The sequence below is a fragment of the Pelophylax lessonae genome (assembly GCF_965119305.1).
Source record: "Pelophylax lessonae genome assembly, chromosome: 1".
Lineage (NCBI taxonomy): Eukaryota > Metazoa > Chordata > Amphibia > Anura > Ranidae > Pelophylax > Pelophylax lessonae.
The window spans coordinates 105,208,517-105,227,197 of record NC_138768.1 but is presented as its reverse complement, the minus strand read 5'-3'; the positions used below and the strand labels follow the sequence as shown (position 1 = coordinate 105,227,197).

At 42.5% G+C, this 18,681-nt stretch overlaps 1 protein-coding gene across 1 annotated transcript in view; it reads left to right on the top strand.

Annotated features, from left to right (window-relative positions):
- Positions 1–13,348: 13,348 nt before the first annotated feature.
- The window catches only part of MIER3 (MIER family member 3), a 45,084-nt gene continuing 39,751 nt past the window's right edge, over positions 13,349–18,681 (top strand). The window contains exons 1-2 of the mRNA XM_082244229.1: positions 13,349–13,390; positions 15,689–15,713. Of these exons, the coding sequence (XP_082100355.1) occupies positions 13,382–13,390; positions 15,689–15,713 (34 nt within the window). The 5' untranslated portion in view covers positions 13,349–13,381. The remainder of the gene's footprint in view (positions 13,391–15,688; positions 15,714–18,681) is intronic.

Genomic DNA, 18,681 nt, shown 5'->3' with positions numbered 1-18,681 from the left:
TATCCAGGTGTTAGAATGGCCAAGTCAAAGTCCAGACCTGAATCCAATCAAGAATCTGTGGAAAGAACTGAAAACTGCTGTTCAAAAACACTCTCCATCCAACCTCACTGAGCTCGAGCTGTTTTGCAAGGAGGAATGGGCAAAAATTTCAGTCTCTCGATGTGCAAAACTGATAGAGACATACCCCAAGCGACTTACAGCTGTAATCGCAGCAAAAGGTGGTGCTACAAAGTATTAACTTAAGGGGGCTGAATAATTTTGCACACCCAATTTTTCAGTTTTTTATTTGTTAAAAAAGTTTGAAATATCCAATAAATTTCGTTCCACTTCATGATTGTGTCCCACTTGTTGTTGATTCTTCACAAAAAAATACAGTTTTATATCTTTATGTTTGAAGCCTGAAATGTGGCAAAAGGTCGCAAAGTTCAAGGGGGCCAAACAAATACTTTCCCAAGGCACTGTACCTGCTCTGTGTAATTATTTTGCACAGAGCAATCCCAATCCTCCTCTTTTTGGGTTCTCCCAGCCAGCAGTCCTGGCTTCTCCCCCCTGCCAAGTGCCCCTTATTAGCAAGTCACTAGGTATGGGGGCACTCGGGCAGGCTTGCTGTCAAGCTGCACTCCTGTAAATGAACATTGCCCTGCCCCATCTCTCTCCTCATTGGCTCACTGGTTGTGATTGACAGAAGCAGGAGCCAATGTGTGAGCCAATGAGAAGACAGAGACCCGAAAGTGCCGCTGCTCTCCTGCACATCAGATGGGGCTAGGGTAAGTATAATGGGAGGCTGGGGGGGGGGGGGTAGCTGCAAACTGATTTTTTACCTTAATGCATAGAATGCATTAAAGTGATAATAGAGTCAACTTTTAATTAAAAAATAAATAAATAAAAAAACATGTTATACTTCCCTCCTCTGTGAGCAGTTTTGCAGAGAGCAGCCCAGTTCCTTTTCTTCTTGGGTCCCCCACCAGCGCTCCTGGCCCCGCCCTCCTGCCAAGTGCCCCCAGAGCAAGCAGCTTGCAATGGGAACACCCGAGCCAAGCCTCAGCTCTGCGTGTCCATTCACACACAGAGATGTGGCTTGGTCCTGCCCCCCCCCTCTTCTCATTGGCTGGGGGAGAGTCCTTGTAAAGCCAAGGCTCTTGTGCACATCGCTGAAATGAGATGATACTCAGGTATGTATTAGGGGGGCTGCTGCACACAGAAGGTAAACAACCTTCAGCCTTTACAAATACTTTAGGGTAGAAAACCTTCTGCCTTTAGAACCACTTTAAAGTATAACTAAAGGCAAATCTTTTTTTTTTTGTTTTGGACAGAGTGGAGAGAGATTAGAACACCTGTTGGGTTTTTATTGCTGTCTGTGCCCCTATTAAGGAGATTCTCCCTCTCTATTTGTCCTGTTTACCATTATTATTAAAAATGAAAGTAAAAGAAAATTCTAAATTTTGGGTTGTTCCCAGAAAAGTAATAGAGGGGAAAACTTCCAACGGGGACACTAGTTCTGGTGACCTGGGGGTCCCCAAGGAATTCCCTTAATTTGCAGGGATTTTCTCTCACTTCCTGTTTTGCTATGGGACAGGAAGTGAAGGAAAATATTTCCAATAGGACACAGACATTGAATAAAAATCTGACAAAATGAAAAAAAAAAAAAGGTTTTGAGTTTAAAGTGTATCTAAACTGCCCAAAAAGTGTTGTATAAAGCCAATGGCTGAGAACACTGATCAGAGTCCTCTGGCGAGGGGGTGTACCCCTATCAAAACACAACAGCTCAGCAAGAGGAATCGGTAGTACAGCGGCTCCGACCAGTTTTTTTTTTTCGTTCAACCCGCTGGAAAAATACAACCTAGCAGCCTAGAAAGGCAAGGCACTTCCCTGCTCCTCCTTCCTCCACTCTCATCCCTTCTCCAAACTAACGGTCTACCTCCAGACTGGTCTGTCCACTGTTAACTCTTTCCCGTGATGACCAGAGATTCAGGGAAGCAGCACTGAAAGAGCAGGAGCTAGAAGCATTGACAGTTTTTAAACTGCAAGTGCTGGGGTAAGAATTTTAACAAATAGCTTAGTGATGTTGATGTAGCACCCCCCTAGTCAGGTGCTAGGTAAAAGCATCAGATTGCCTCTCTTGCTCCCTCAGCCACCTTGCCAGTTTCCTGCTGCTGATGTCAGACGCCTTCCGATTCCTTCCACGCATCTTTCTGATTGCCCGGACACACACAGCCAGCTGGTCTGGCGCTCTGTACCTGAGGCACCCCGGATTGTGTGGACCCCTCTCACCATCGTTGAACCGTTTTGGACCTGACAGACGCTTTTATCCTTACTTTAATGTAAGTTACTACGTATTTATGTCATAATAAATCATAATCTTGCACTCAAGTGGCGCTCTTCCCTCCTCCTTTATACGTTTAGAGTTGACTTCACTCTGTTTGAATGAGCTGACCCTGAGCTGCGGATCACCCTTGGATTGCCTCTAAGAACTGTCAGATATTTGCACATGGACTCTTAATCCCCCCCCCCCCCCTGTGCGAACTGTTTTTGCCCCACCTGTGTACATCAACACTTTTATCTGCCATTGTTTCAGCTTATATCTATATGAACTCTTTGACCTTTGACCTCTGAGCGCCTAAACCAGTCTCTGTAAACAGCTCCTACGGGGGCAGTGCTACATTTATATGAAAAAATTATGTTGAAACAATAAAGGACTTAGGTATTGGACCAAAGATGACGCAATGAAGGCCCCTTGAACCTCCTTTAGGGAAAGGGAGCCTTGACTGCTAGAAGCATGGCATCCCTGTAGGTGTGAACCTAAAAGAGAAGTTAAGTAGCTCCCTTGGGATTGGCTACAAAGACCTGAGGTGACTGGGAGGAGACTGAACTCTAGGAAAAGGCTACGCTGGGGCACATCCAACTGCTCTGAGGAGATTCAGCTGTTACAAAAGTCCGCTCTCATCCGATCCCCCATAGAGAGCAGTGGGAGCTGTGACACCTCCCTCTCCGCACTGCAAGTGGAGACGGAGCGGTCATCTGCCGGCTCAGCGGGGATCGGCGGATCGATCCCCGCTGAGCAGCACGGATCCGCGGATCGATCCCCGCTGAGCAGCACGGATCCGCCTATGGAGGCGGACCGTGTGAAAGAGCCCTAAAGCTGTGGCCTTGCCCTATTTCCAACTTAATCAGCTTCTGTGTCTTTTTGGGGGGCAAGGTATTGGTTTATTAGCTGCTCATAAATGAGCCTATGCTTCTCAGCAGTCATGGATAGGAGAATATATACATATACAGGAATATATATACATATACAGGAATCCATCTGCATCAGTGAAAGTAAACGGCAGTTTATCAACACAGTTCAGGATGAGCAATGGGACGAGACAGGGATGCCCTCTCTCGCCCCTGTTGTTCGTCCTGGTATTAGAACTATTGTTGGCATCTATAAGGAATAATGTAGCTATAAGAGGAGTACGGATTGGACAAGAAGATCATAAAATCGCAGTATATGCAGACAATGTTTTATTTTTTATCAGAAGTCCCAGAATAACTCTCCCAAATGTCATCAAGGAATTGAAGAGATGTCATTGAAGGAATTTTAAAATAAACCCAGTTAAATCAGAAATTCTAAATATTGGACTGAGTAAAAAAGAAGAGCAAGCCCTACAAATAGAATTTCCATTTACTTGGGTGAAGGAAAAAATAAAATATCTAGGGATATACATAACCCCACTATCTGAATGTTTATATCAAGCTAATTACATACTGTATCTCTGCTTGATGAGATAAAGTTAAATATGAGGAATACAGTGAGCCGCCCAATCTTTTGGTTAGGGGGAATACATATATTTAAAATGATAATCCTGCCTAAAATATTATATAGATTCCAAATGTTACCTATTGCTATTCCACCAGCATTCTTTAAAACAATTAAAACAATGTTGTTAAAATTCATATGGCAGGGGAAAAAACCTAGTGTGCAGTATGCAGCTCTAAGCAGGGATAAGATGCAGGGGGGATTAGCGGCACCAGATATAAAAAGATACTACACAGCAGCAGTGATATCACGAATGGTAGAATGGACAAAAAAGAAAAAACACGAGGAAAAGATAGGTTGACATGGAAATCACATTAAGTCAAACACACTTGGACAAGAACATTTGGGTCCCACCAAATTATAGGGAGGTACACGATGATACACACAAAATATAGAGAGTAGTATTTAAAATATGGGATGCGCTATATAAGCAGGCTGGGTGGGAATACAACTCTATTATTATCACTAGAAGGCACAAAATATTTTTTTTACCAGAAATAGAGAAACAGTTTGGTGGTTGGTTAAGGGATTTGCAGTTAAAAGATATAACACATAATGGGAAGATTAGCTCTTTACACAAACTCAAAAATAGGGGAGGTTTGATATTAAATGAGTGGATATATAGGCAATTGAAACACCTTGTAGGATTTCTTCCTCAACCCACCAGAATCCAAAAAGAATGGAACCTTGTGGAAAGGCTTTGTAATCCATGAGCAAAATTAAGTCATAGTGTGTCTCAAATATATAAGATGTTAACTGATCTGATGGGTATGAGGAACCTCCCATTCATAGAAAGTTGGGAAAGAGAAATAGGGTTAAGTTTGGAAGAGCATGCGTTAAATGGTGTGCTGAGAGCTGTACACTGTACGGCCAGGGATGTGAATGCCACTGAGATGAACTATAAATGTCTCTCAAGTTGGTATATTACACTGGTTATAGTGCATAGCTGTCAGCTAGAGAAATCAAATATGTATCGGAGAGGTTGTCAGGTGCTGGGCACAATGGCTCATATCTGGTGGGAATGTCCCAAGATTTGAGAATTTTGGTTAAGAATACAACAATTAATTAATAGAATCATGGGAGAGACCATCATGGATGCCCCATGGACATGTTTATTCCATAGAAAAAATCGGCCTTTAACCTTCCTATCGGTATTCCCGAGCGTGGCTCGGGGTTACATTTCAGAGCCAAAAGCGGTAACCCCGAGCCACACTTGGGGTACCGCCAGAAGCATTGCTGGATCCTGTAAAAGAGGTTTCTTACCTTGTCACCAGGATCCAGCGATGTATGCGAGCGGTATGCGGCGGCGTATCTTCCTCCCGATCGTCTCCGTGCCCCAGCTTCCGTCTCCTGCGACGTGACGTTCGCAGGGGGGTGGAACCGGCGGCAAATTCAAATGTAAAACACACCAAACACACTGATACCATTCAAAATAAAATAAATTCACATTACATAGCCCCCCAGTGCCCTTTCCTGCAGTTTTACTGTACTTTTTATGTATATATATATATATATGTATATACGTGTATATATATATATATATATATATATATATATATATACACAGTATATATATATATATATATATATATATATATATATATACATACATACTTTAACTTATTTATAGTTTTTTATTATATTAAAATTTATGATTTTGTGTTTCAAACTTTATTATACCCAAGATGTTATAAAGAAGAACGCACAGTAAAAAAAAAAAAAATATGTAAATAGTTGGTTTGGGCTGCTCATTCTCAAGAATTACATGCAAAACAATGGTACCGCTTTCAGCACCTAAAATCCGAAAGAATCATACCGCCAGGGAGGTTAAAACAATAAAGTAATTTGGTAGTTCCAAACCTGCTAAATGCAGCAAAAGGGGACAATTCCAAAAAATTGGTTCAATACAGAAGCTCGCACTACAAGGGATTGATAGAGTCGAATATATTCATGACATGGGATATCTGTGTAGTATGAACGAAGAAAAAATAGAATGTTTCTCCAATAAATGGGAAAAATTGATTAACTTTAAAAAGACTGAGATTACATTGAAATATGGAAAGAACAGGGGATTGATTAAAATTGGGTTATGCTAAACTTAGTCAGGTAAATAGAGGTAGGACCGCAATATGGAAAGGTTATAAATGTAAGGGGAAGAAGGGAGGACTCGGGGGATAATATGAGTTTGTAATATGGAAGAATTTTCTTTTTCTTATTATGGTATGTTAAATTGAATGAGACGCAATAATAAAAAAAAAAAATATATATATATATATATATATATATATATATATATATATATATATATATAAAAAGCAAATAAAGAATAATAAAGTTGTTTTATAAATAAAAAAAAAATGCAGAGGACTACTTTAATCATCACAAACCAAACACTGATGAGATACAATAAACGATTTCCCAGAATACTTGATTTTGTTTTGCCATAGTTGTTGCATCTAGGTTTATTCTTAGGAAATACGGGGGAAGAGGGGTATCACTACTTATAGAGGTGTGGGGGTGTCAGCATAGTGTATTTGAATGTAAGTGTGGTAGGATAAAATAGTGGAATGAGAAGGGCTACAGGTTGGGAGGCAATGTGGGGGGAATAGGTAACAATGGGGGTTGGGAAGGATGTACAGGATGATGAGGATGGGGTTGGAGAGAGCATGGTTTGATTTACTAAAGGAAAACAGACTGCTCACTTTGGAAGGGAACCTTCACTTAGCTTAATTAATAAGGTGAAGTTCTGCTGACTTCCATCATCCAATAATGTGCAAGTAAAAATGCAATTTTTTTCCTTGCATGTGAATGGGTATTCTTTGCAAACTGAAATTTCACCACATTTACTAAGCAAAGGGAACGTTCCCTTGCAATGTGCAACTTTCCTTGCCTTTAGTAAATCAGTCTCTATATCTCATAGGTGATGGGCCACTGGGGTTGCTGAAAATCAATGTAGTAGTCAGCACTACTAGAGTAAGGCCTCTTTCTCACTTGTGCGACCTGAAAATAGTGTGACTTTGACATGACTTGAAGCTATGCTTGTGTAATCTTGAGGTTTATGGACCTTGAGTCTAACCAAAGTCGAACAAAAGTAGTGCAGAGACTACTTTGAAGTAGCTGCGACTGACAGAATACCTGCCAACTGTCTCATTTTTGCAGGGACAGTCCCAGGAAATAGGACTCTGTCCCGGGTAATTTAATTTGTCCTGGCTATCTGTAAATGCCCGTTACGGGCATCCGGGCAGCCGGTGCCTGGGAAAAAATTGGTTGCGGGCCGACATCAACATAAACATAGGATTGCAGCTATCACTGTTCTGGCATCCACTATTACAGCGATTTCCAGCTTTCTCAGTGTCCATCGTGTATGAGACATGTATACTTACAGTGTGTCAAGCTGGATCAATGTAAGTATGTAATAAGGACTATACCTGGAGTTTAAATTTAAAGTGACACTAAACAATATCCTTATTGCCTCCTTAAGGGCTTAGTTCACACTTTCGCATTGCAGAAACCAGCGCGATTCCTGTGCGGGTTCCTGCATCGCACCTGTATTGCCGGCGGTTCACACTGACATCTGCGAACTGCAGAGTGCAATGTTCAGGAATGCGTTACGTACAGAGTGACAAACTTATATAGTGAAATATAATAGCTGCGCTCGACCAATATATAAATAATCCGTGAATAGTGCAATGAATTGAATACAAAAATTGATAAATAGTAAATATTCATTAACCCAAGTGATTGGTGCTAAATTGATAAATTCACAAACATATATAATAAATATGCATAAATCAATATGGTGCAAAAAATTGTGATAATGGAGTCAAATAAGTCCCAGCAATAAAACTGATATGGGATAAAACCACAGCAAACAGTCCACAATGGTACAGGGCTAGAAATCCTAGAAAGATGTTTCTTCTGACAGCAGAAACCTCCACCAGAAAACCAACGTCACCCAGTGGTACAGGCTGCTTACCAGATGAGATGGACCCCAAAGTTATAAGGGGTCAATGAAAGCCTTAATCATGTATATATGCCAGGATATATGGTTATATTCAGTAGTAATCATCCAGCCTGATCATACATGGACCACCATTGAAATTGTACCATCAGAAAAGCTCCAGTTCAATCGTGCAAAGATGAAAGAGAAAGTTTCTCTTTTTTTATGCATATTTATTATATATGTTTATGAATTTATCAATTTAGCACCAATCACTTGGGTTAATGAATATTTACTATTTATCAATTTTTGTATTCAATTAATTCACGGATTTTTTATATATTGGTTGAGCGCAGCTGTTATATTTCACTATATAAGTTTGTCATTTCTTACGTTTTCACGTTTATGCTGGGGCTCCCTAAACCTAACACTCTCATTTATATATTTTGTTTGTTATATATTTCACAATTTATATATTCCACTGTGTGGGATTGTTGGTGCTTAACACCAATTGAATTCTTATTACGTACAGAGTGCAAGGTGCAGGAGTGCGTTAAGTACAGAGTGCAAGGTTCAGGAGTGCGTTACGTACAGGGTGCAAGGTTCAGTAGTGCGTTTCATACAGAGTGCAAGGTTCAGTAGTGCATTTCGTACAGAGTGCAGGGCTTAGGAATGTGTTAAGTACAAGGTGCAAGGTTCAGGAGTTCCAGGTTTAGGATTGAGTTACATACAGAGTGCAAGTTCAGGAGTGTGTTTCATACAGAGTGCAGGGTTTAGGAATGCGTTAGGTACAATGTGCAAGGTTCAGAAGTGCGTTTTTGATACAGAGTGCGAGGTTCAGGAATGCATTTGATACAGAGTGCAAAGTTCAGGAGTACGTTACGTACAGAGTGAAAGGTTGAGGAATGCATTGTGTACAGAGCGCAAGGTTCAGGAATGCGTTACGTACAGAGTGCAAGGTTCAGGAATGCGTTACGTACAGTATGCAAGGTTCAGGAATGCCATAAGTACAGAGTGCAAGGTTCAGGAATGCGTTACGTACAGATTACAAGGTTCAGGAATGCAATACGTACAGAGTGCAAGGTTTAAGAGTGCGTTACATACAGAGTGCAAGGATCAGGAGTGCGTTATGTACAGAGTGCAAGATTCAGGAATGCGTTATGTACAGAGTGCAAGATTCAGGAGAGAGTTACGCTCAGGGTGCAAGGTTTAGGAGTGCATTTCATACAGAGTGCAAGGTTCAGGAATGCATTACGTACAGAGTGCAAGGTTCAGGAATGCGTTACGTACAGAGTGCAAGGTTCAGGAATGCAATATGTACAGAGTGCAAGGTTCATGAGTGCGTTACATACAGATTGCAAGGTTCAGGAGTGCGTTATGTACAGAGTGCAAGATTCAGGAGTGCGTTATGTACAGAGTGCAAGATTCAGGAGTGAGTTACGCTCAGGGTGCAAGGTTTAGGAGTGCATTTCATACAGAGTGCAAGGTTCAGGAATGCGTTACGTACAGAGTGCATGGTTCAAAAGTGTGTTACGTACAGAGTGCAAGGACCAGGAGTGCATTACGTACAGAGTGCAAGATTCAGGAGTGCGTTATGAACAGAGTGCAAGATTCAGGAATGCGTTACTAACAGGGTGCAAGGTTTAGGAGTGCATTTCCTACAGAGTGCAAGGTTCGGGAGTGAGTTTCGTACAGAGTGCAAGTTCAGGAGTGCATTTTGTACATACTGCATTTTCAGGAATGTGTTTTGTACAGAGTGCAAGGTTCAGGGGTGCATTTCATACTGACTGCAAGGTTCAGGAATGCATTACGTACAATGTGCAAGATTCAGAACTGCGTTTTTGATACAGAGTGCAAGGTTCAGGAATGCATTTCATACAGAGTGCAAAGTTCAGGAGTACGTTACGTACAGAGTGAAAGGTTGAGGAATGCATTGTGTACAGAGTGCAAGGTTCAGGAATGCGTTACGTACAGAGTGCAAGGTTCAGGAATGTGTTACGTAAGGAGTGCAAGGTTCAGGAATGCGTTAAGTGCAGCGTGCAAAGTTCAGGAATGCGTTACGTTCAGATTGCAAGGTTCAGGAATAAGTTACGTACAGAGTGCAAGGTTCAGGAATGCAATACATAAAGAGTGCAAGGTTCAGGAGTGCGTTACGTACAGAGTGCAAGGTTCAGGAGTGCGTTTCGTTCAGGGTGCAAGGTTTAGGAGTGCATTTCATACAGAGTGCAAGGTTCGGGAGTGAGTTTCGTACAGAGTGCAAAGTTCGGGAGTGAGTTTCGTACAGAGTGCAAGGTTCAGGAATGCGTTACGTACAGAGTGCAAGTTTCAGGGATGCATTACATACAGAGTGCAAGGTTCAGGAATGTGTTACGTACAGAGTGCAAGTTTCAGGAATGCGTTAGGTACAGAGTGCATGATTCAAGAGTGCGTAACGTACAGAGTGCAAGGTTCAGGAGTGCATTACGTACAGAGTGCAAGATTCAGGAGTGCGTTATGAACACAGTGCAAGATTCAGGAGTGTGTTACTAACAGGGTACAAGGTTTAGGAGTGCATTTCCTGCAGAGTTCAAAGTTCGGGAGTGAGTTTCTTACAGAGTGCAAGGTTCAGGAGTGCATTTAGTACAGAGTGCAAAGTTCAGTAGTGTATTGTACAGAGTGCAAGGTTCAGGAATGCATTGTACAGTGTGGTTGACAACCAGGGATTCCCTCACTGTGGAGGGATTTCCTTTTCCCTCCTATGGGACAGGAAGTGAAGGGAAATATCCTCATCATGCCATCATAACTATGAGAAAGCTTCGCCCCTTTCTCCACTTTCAGGAACAGTTTAAATCTATAAAAGAAAAGAGAGATAGACCCATCACATTCTCCTTTATGTCCTCAAGACCTTCAGCAGCAGTCGAATAGTTACTTCGATCCATCCCGGCAGAGGCAGAGTCTTCCCTGCATGAGCCTGACATACTTAAGGTCCCAAAATGCTTATCTTAAAGGGATTGTAAAGAGCTCTGTCAGATTGGATGGAGAGCGTCTGTGAACAGCAATTTTCAAGTCTTTCCACAGATTCTCAATTGGATTTAGGTCTGGACTTTAAAGTGGAGTTCCACCCATTTTAGTGACTTTAGATCTATGTAATCCCCTTTAAAACGACTTTTACCAATGGAAATTTTTTTTTTGCTAGTAAATACCTTATTTTCTGCCTTATTTATCCTCTTCTCACTTCCAGGTCCGGACGGCGATTACGTCATTCGGCGATTCGCAGTGTGTGCTGGGATGTATATCAGGCCATGAAATCTTGCATTATTACACAGGAGATGAGCTGCACTGCGTGCTCTGCCCCGCCTCTGCCCCACTTCCTCTCAGGGAGCTGTATGTATGTATTGTATTGAGGCCGTGCTCCGCCCCGCCTCCGCCCCGCCTCCTCTCAGTGAGCGAGGACTGAAAGCATTATATCCTCACTGAGCTCACTGAGAGGAGGCAGGGCGGAGCATGGCCTCAATACAATACATACTTACAGCTCACTGAGAGGAGGCAGGGCAGAGCACGCAGTGCAGCTCATCTCCTATGTAATAATGGGAGATTTCATGGCCTGATATACATCCCAGCACACACTGCGAATCGCCGAATGACGTAATCGCCGACCAGACTCGGAAGTGAGAAGAGGATAAATAAGGCAGAAAATAAGGTATTTACTAGCAACAAAAAAAAAAAAAAAAAAAACTTTCCATTGGTAAAAGTCGTTTTAAAGGGGATTACATACATCTATGTAATCCAATTTAATAAAAATGGGTGGAACTCCACTTTAACTGGACCATTCTAACACATGAATATGCTTTGATGTAAACCATTCCATTGTAGCTCTGGCTGTATGTTTAGGTTCATTGTCCCGCTGGAAGGTGAACCTCCGCCCCAGTCTCAAGTCTTTTGCAGACTCTAACAGGTTTTCTTCTAATATTGCCCTATATTTGGTTTCATCCATCTTCCCATCAACTCTGACCAGCTTCCCTGTCCCTGCTGAAGAAAAGCATTCCTACAACATGATGCTGCCACCGCCATGTTTCACAGTGGGGGTGGTGTGTTCAGGGTGATGTGCAGTGTTAGTTTTTCGCAACACATAGCGTTTTGCTTTTAGGCCAAAAAGTTCAGTTTTGGTCTCATCTGACCAGAGCACCTTCTTCCATGTTTGCTGTGTCCCAGAGGCGTAACTAGAACCTTCAGGGCCCTGATGCAAGAAACCATGAAGGGCCCCCCAGACCCCTGGCCGGGGCCCTTACCTTCAAGCCCAGGGCTCTTCCCACTAATCCTGGGGCTCTTTACACTTGTTGCATGGCCTTTTATTACGGTCCCGCAGCAGGATTCTTTCACAAGTTCTGCAGTGGGCCCCCTTCCTGCAATCTTGTGGGCCCCCTTCCTGCAATCTTGGGGCCTCCCCACAGTGGTGCAATGCCAGGGTCCGGTTGCAAGTGTGACCTTTGCGATCCTGGAAGTTCACCCACTGGTTTGCTACCGGGCCCCCTGGAGCATGGGGCCCGGTAGCGATTGCAACCCCTGTAGTTACGCCCCTGCTGTGTCCCCCACATGGCTTCTCGCAAACTGCAAACGGGACTTCTTATCTTCTTGCCACTCGCCCATAAAGGTCAGATTTGTGGAGTGCACGTCTAATAGTTGCTCTGTGGACAGATTATCCCACCTGAGCTGTGGATCTCTGCAGCTCCCCCAGAGTTACATCTTGGCTGCTTCTCTGATTAATGCTCTCCTTGCCCCACCTGTCAGTTTAGGTGGATGGCCATGTCTTGGTAGGTTTGCAGTTGTGCCATACTCTTTACTTTGATAAATTGAACAGTGCTCCGTGAGATGTGCAAAGCTTGGGATATTTTTTATAACCTAATCCTGCTTTAACCTTCTCCACAACTTTATCCCTGACCTATCTGGTGTGCCTTCATGATGCTGTTTGTTCACTAAGGTTCTCTAACAAACCTCTGAGGGCTTCACAGAACAGCTGTATTTATACTGAGATAAAATGACACACAGGTGGACTCTATTTACTATCTAGGTGACTTCTAAGGGCCATCGGTTCTGCTAGATTTTAGTTAGGGGTATCGGAGTAAAGGGGGGTGAATACAAATGCACGCCACACTTTTCACAGATTTATTTGTAAACAATTTGGAAACTATTTACCATTTATTATTTTTCTTTCACTTCACAATTATTTGTCACTTTGTGTCGGTCTATCACATAAAATCAAAATAAAACACATTTACATTTTTTGGTTATAACATGACAAAATGTAGAACATTTCAAGGGGTATGAATACTTTTGTAAGGCACATATATCGGTATTTAGAACATAAAGTGATATAATAGTTGTATTAGAGCTGTGTACACATAATAGGATGACTATATAAGATGTGTCCGATGTGGACCCCCCATACATGAAGTGATCGATCATCTACAGCCCCCATGTTCTAGAATGATAACAGTGCAATGTTACGGGTGTCCAGGTGACTCCTCCCCCTCCTGGTCCTCAGCCTCGGCGCCCCTCCCCATTTCTCCAGGCCGCCGGACACCTCTGGCTCGTCGTTCTGTGATTGGCTGGCTCTCTCCATCCGGGTACTTTGCGCAGTTGCAGCTCGTTCGCCTAGAGGTACCAATATGGCGGAGGTAAGGAAGAAAACCGGGCCAGAGCGGGGGGAGGGACGGAATAGACGGAAATACCGGGCTCCGCCGCCGCCGAAACCGGCCCAGCCCCCTCACGGCTCATCCCTTAGACCCCCATCCGGCGACAGGGGGAGTCTGGGGCGACAGGGGCCGGCCAGGAGCGGGGAAATGTCGGCTAGGCCGCGGCTGGGAGCGGACGGTCAGGGGTGGGGGAGGGACCGGGGGGCCGAAAGGCGGCGGCCGGCCGGGGTCTGTCCGCTTCTGGTGAAGGATGGTCGGCTCTGTACGGCCGGGTTGGTCATCCTCGGTGATATCCGGAGTGTTGTATGTGATGGACGGCCAGACCCAGCGGGGTAATCCCTCCTCCGGACCGGTCCGTACACCGAGTAGTGATCGGAGAGGAGCGGGGACATGGGGGGCGCTGTGTGTACACCTAGGCCTCTCCTATAGGGGGAGATGTTACTCCTAGCAACCAAACACCACGCCCCCCTCCACAAACTGACCTATCACTATCAGCAACAGGTCTGCACATCACACCTAGGACACTGCTAGACCCTCTACTGACCCCCCCGGACACCGTCCTCTTCATAGACTACAGGACCAAGCTCTGCCATCTCCTATCCTACTCTATCATCATCATCATACACTCTCTACTCTATCATCATCATCATACACTCTCTACTCTATCATCATCATCATCATCATCATACACTCTACTCTATCATCATCATCATACACTCTCTACTCTATCATCATCATCATACACTCTCTACTCTATCATCATCATCATACACTCTACTCTATCATCATCATCATACACTCTACTCTATCATCATCATCATACACTCTCTACTCTATCATCATCATACACACTCTACTCTATCATCATCATCATACACTCTACTCTATCATCATCATCATACACTCTACTCTATCATCATCATCATCATCATACACTCTACTCTATCATCATCATCATACACTCTACTCTATCATCATCATCATACACTCTACTCTATCATCATCATCATACACTCTACTCTATCATCATCATCATACACTCTACTCTATCATCATCATACTTCCCATTCTATCATCATCCATCATCATCATCATCATACTTCCCACTTCATCATCATCATACTTCCCATTCTATCATCATCCATCATCATCATCATACTTCCCACTTCATCATCATCATACTTCCCACTCCATCATACTTCCCACTCTATCATCATCATCATCATACCCTCTACTCTATCATCATCATACTTCCCATTCCATCATCATACTTCCCACTCTATCATCACCATACTTCCCATTCTATTATCATCATACACTCTACTCTATCGTCAACATCAATCCTACTCTATTATCATCATCATCATACACCCTACTCTTTGGTACTACCTTCATTCATATACACACTTCTTCATTCTCCCCACTGTCAAACACCCTACTCTATCATCCTACATCCTACTCTATGGTACTACCTTCATCTACAGAACTCTATACCATATATACTGCCTTCATCTACACAGCTCTGAGCACAAGCAGCTGTGTCAGTTATCATTCATAGCATGCTGTTAATATAACTGTTTTGGGAAACCGGTATATAAATGTCTTTATTTCCACTTTAAGTGAACAAGCTGAAGTTAGAAGCTGATTGGGTACCATTCACAGCTTCTCCACATTCTGTGTGCTTGTTTTAGTAAATTCACCTCATTTCAATTACAGATCTCTGCTGTAATAACTTACAGATCTCTAATAATACTGTATTTACTGATATGTACAGTCATGTGTTGTAAACATGATCTCACAACCCTGTCATACTCTAACGTCTGTCAAGTCGCTCAGTTGTGTGTGAGGTGTTTAATACATATGTATTATTTTCAGATACTTTATAGATGTGCTGTGTGTGTAATCTGCATATTATTTATACCTTTTCCCAGTTTATTCTTTCATTAAAGTTTTAGTTCACCGTTATAGAAAGGTGAACTAACACCACAAATCCCCTGCCGTACTTGCCTTACCTGGGGTTGCTGAGCTGTCAGCGTGCACACAGCTGGTTAAGGGTTTTAAAATCCCCGCTCGTCTCCATGCAGTGCTTCCTTGATGGACCAGATCAATTGTGTGTGGCCAGTGCCATCAGAGTGAATCAATCTGGTCTGTCCTGGGAGCGCTGCACGGAGAAGAGTGGAGATCTTTATATATACATATAAAGGACATATATGTTTTTATAATATTCTGTTCCTGTGAGTGCTAATCTCATTGCGTTTGTCTTTTTTTTTTTTTTCACAGGCTTCGTTTGACAGTTCGAGCCCAGGTTTGTCCTGTTTCTTACTATTTATGCATCACAGCGTCCTGGCTTGCTGAGCGGTTAGACTGAGCCAGGGAAGAGGACGCAACAGAGCCCTCTGCTGTCAGCTGACTTTCTTCTTTATTTAATGATGGGGATGAGGAAGTAGAAGTTCTGCTGATAACGTCATCAGCTTGTTGTAATTGGAAATGATCCTGTAATACGAGCTTTATTATTGTCCCTGTGAGTGGTATTTAAATTTTGTCTTTTCAGAGTTTTTAAATGTTGCGTAGGTTATCAGTTATATAACCTAGATTGCAAAAGATATGTTCCTAACTACAAGTGTATTAGAATTTTTTATCACGATGTGCTGATGTCAATCACAGAAACCTAGATAATATACAATTAATCTAATCTCTTTAAATGTATTTAGAATCAACAGAACAGTAATTACATTTCAAAATTTAATGTAAATTTAAAATGAATGCTTCAAAACAATTCGTTGTTGAGTTTTCCTACCTATGGGTTGTAACGGGTAAACCCTTACCCCCCCCTCCCCCAATCATCTACTAACAGTAGAGGTTTGTAAAGGATGAGAGACCAGAACAATTTAAAATTGAAGCGGACCTGTAGGATCCACCTTAAAGCATAAGTTCGCCTTTCCACAAAAAGTGAAAAATGCACTTTTTTTTTTTTTTTGGAAGGGGCCTGGAAAACATTGCACCAGCGATCAGCAGATCGCTGGTACCATGACGGTCTCCTGCAAATCTGCCAGTGTATCGGCTTGCTCATACCGCGTACGAGCAAGCCGGTACATGCTGACAGGAAAAATGAACAAACTACTACAGCTCTCACAGCGCCGTGGTAGTTCATTGAAAACTACAAGCCAACAGCTGACCTTGTTTTCCATTCCCAGAGCACTGTGAATGATGAGTGACACGGCCGCGTCATGGTGTACTATGCAGGATCATTAGACATAGTATAGGAGTATGCCGAGAGCCTGCTGACATCCCATGACTGTCAGAAGAGGGGCAAGTAATACACTCTCCTCGTCCCCTAGACAAAATGTGTATTTAATCTTTACTGTGTGGTGACCAGATTTAGATTCTTAGAATTGTGTGAACATACTACAAAAAAGATTTGTTTACCCCTTATTTAGCTGTATATACTCCGTTAGGCCCCTTTTCACATGGGCTGTCTGATCAGGTCCATCTGTCAGTTTTTCAGGCGGACCTGATCGGACCCTCCAGTCTTTTCTATGGTTGCCATCCAATCTGGTCTGCCAAAAACAGACGGATGGTGGTCCTATTCCACATCCATCTGGCAGGTTGGATGAAACGGACAGGCAGACAGTTTCCATCAGATTGTCCCATAGAGGAGAGCGGGACATAGCGGAGCTGATACAGACCTGTCATCTGCCTGCTCAGCAGGGATCAGCAGAGAGATCCCCCGCTGAGGAAGCAGATTCCGCTTCATGAACGCTCCCTTGTCAAAGAGGCCTTAAGCCCCGTACACACGATCAGATTATTGAACGATCTGTCATCCGTTTTTTTGTGGCATGCTAGTCTGATGTGGAAAGTGAAGAGGTTATTTTAATACGAATTTTCCCGTATGACAGAATTCTACTTCAGAAGTGATGTCATGTGTTGGATTGCTTTGTATGTCTTCTTTTTCTCTGAGCATGCCTCGTCTTGCTCTTAAGATTTTTTTCCGTCAAAATCTGTACTAATGAGATGAAAATCGGACGTTGTATTACGGACGACAAAAATTTTATAGCCTGCACATCAGGATTTTGTCAGCCGAAAAGTCGGGAGTTGGCTGTCGAAAGCACCATACTAGCAAGCCGAAAATCGGCAGATCGGTCGTCGGACGAATTTTCCCTACATATTTTCTTATCGTGTGTACGGGCCTTTAGAGTCCGAAATGTGTTGTGGGGTTAGTTGCCTGTCCAAATGTACGCACTGCACACTCTGTAGCAGGGAAGTGTGTGTGTGTACAGGCAATAGCCATCAGACTTTGGGCATCTCCTAAGCTGAAGGGCCACATTCCAACAGTGTAAGTAATGCTAAATAAGGGGGTGGCTATGAGTTTTTCATAAGTATGTCTGCACCGATATAATTAAAAAAAAAAAAAAAAATAGGTTTTTCTCTTACCTTAACAAATACTTTTTATTTTTAACAGAAGTTTATATTTGTTGAATATAGACATATGCCGGTTTTCGGTAATTCGATATATCGCGGTATTGCATAGCCACGGTATTGTTATTGTGGCATTTTTAAAATACCGAGTTTCTCTGTCAAGTCTGCCTGACTTGTGAATTGATACATTTCAGTGAGCTGGATGACTCATTCACTCACACAGCTAACGCCTTTCAGCATTAAGTCTCCTAACTATAAACAAAAATGTTTACATTGTATCTTTTCCTTCCCTCTGCCAGGGAGAAAGGAAGTTTAACCTCTTAAAGACTGGATCTTTTTCTGACACTTGTTGCTTGCAAGTTAAAATCAGTTTTTTTTTTTGCTAGAAAAGTACTTAGAACCCCCAAACATTTTATATATTTTTTTAGCAGAGACCCTACAGAAAAAAATGGCGATTGTTGTAATATTTTATGTCACACTGTATTTGCGCAGCAGTCTTTCAAACGCAATGATTAGACTTTAATGAATTAAAAAAAAAAAAAAACGTAACAGTAAAGTTATCCCAATTTTTTATTTTTTTTGTTACACAGAGAATCGTGATCTTTATTCCAAGCTAAAAAATCGTGATTCTCATTTTGGCCAGAATCGTGCAGCTCTAATAAATATATATATATATATATATACACACACACACACACACACACACACACACACACACACACGCATAGCAGCCCACATTACATTATTATATAGCCATCAAGCAGTGTCTACAAAAAATGCAGAAAGCTTGCCAGAGCAGGAACTGCAGGTTAGTCGCATGGTGCAAAAGCAGGATGGATTTCAAGGCCACTGAATTT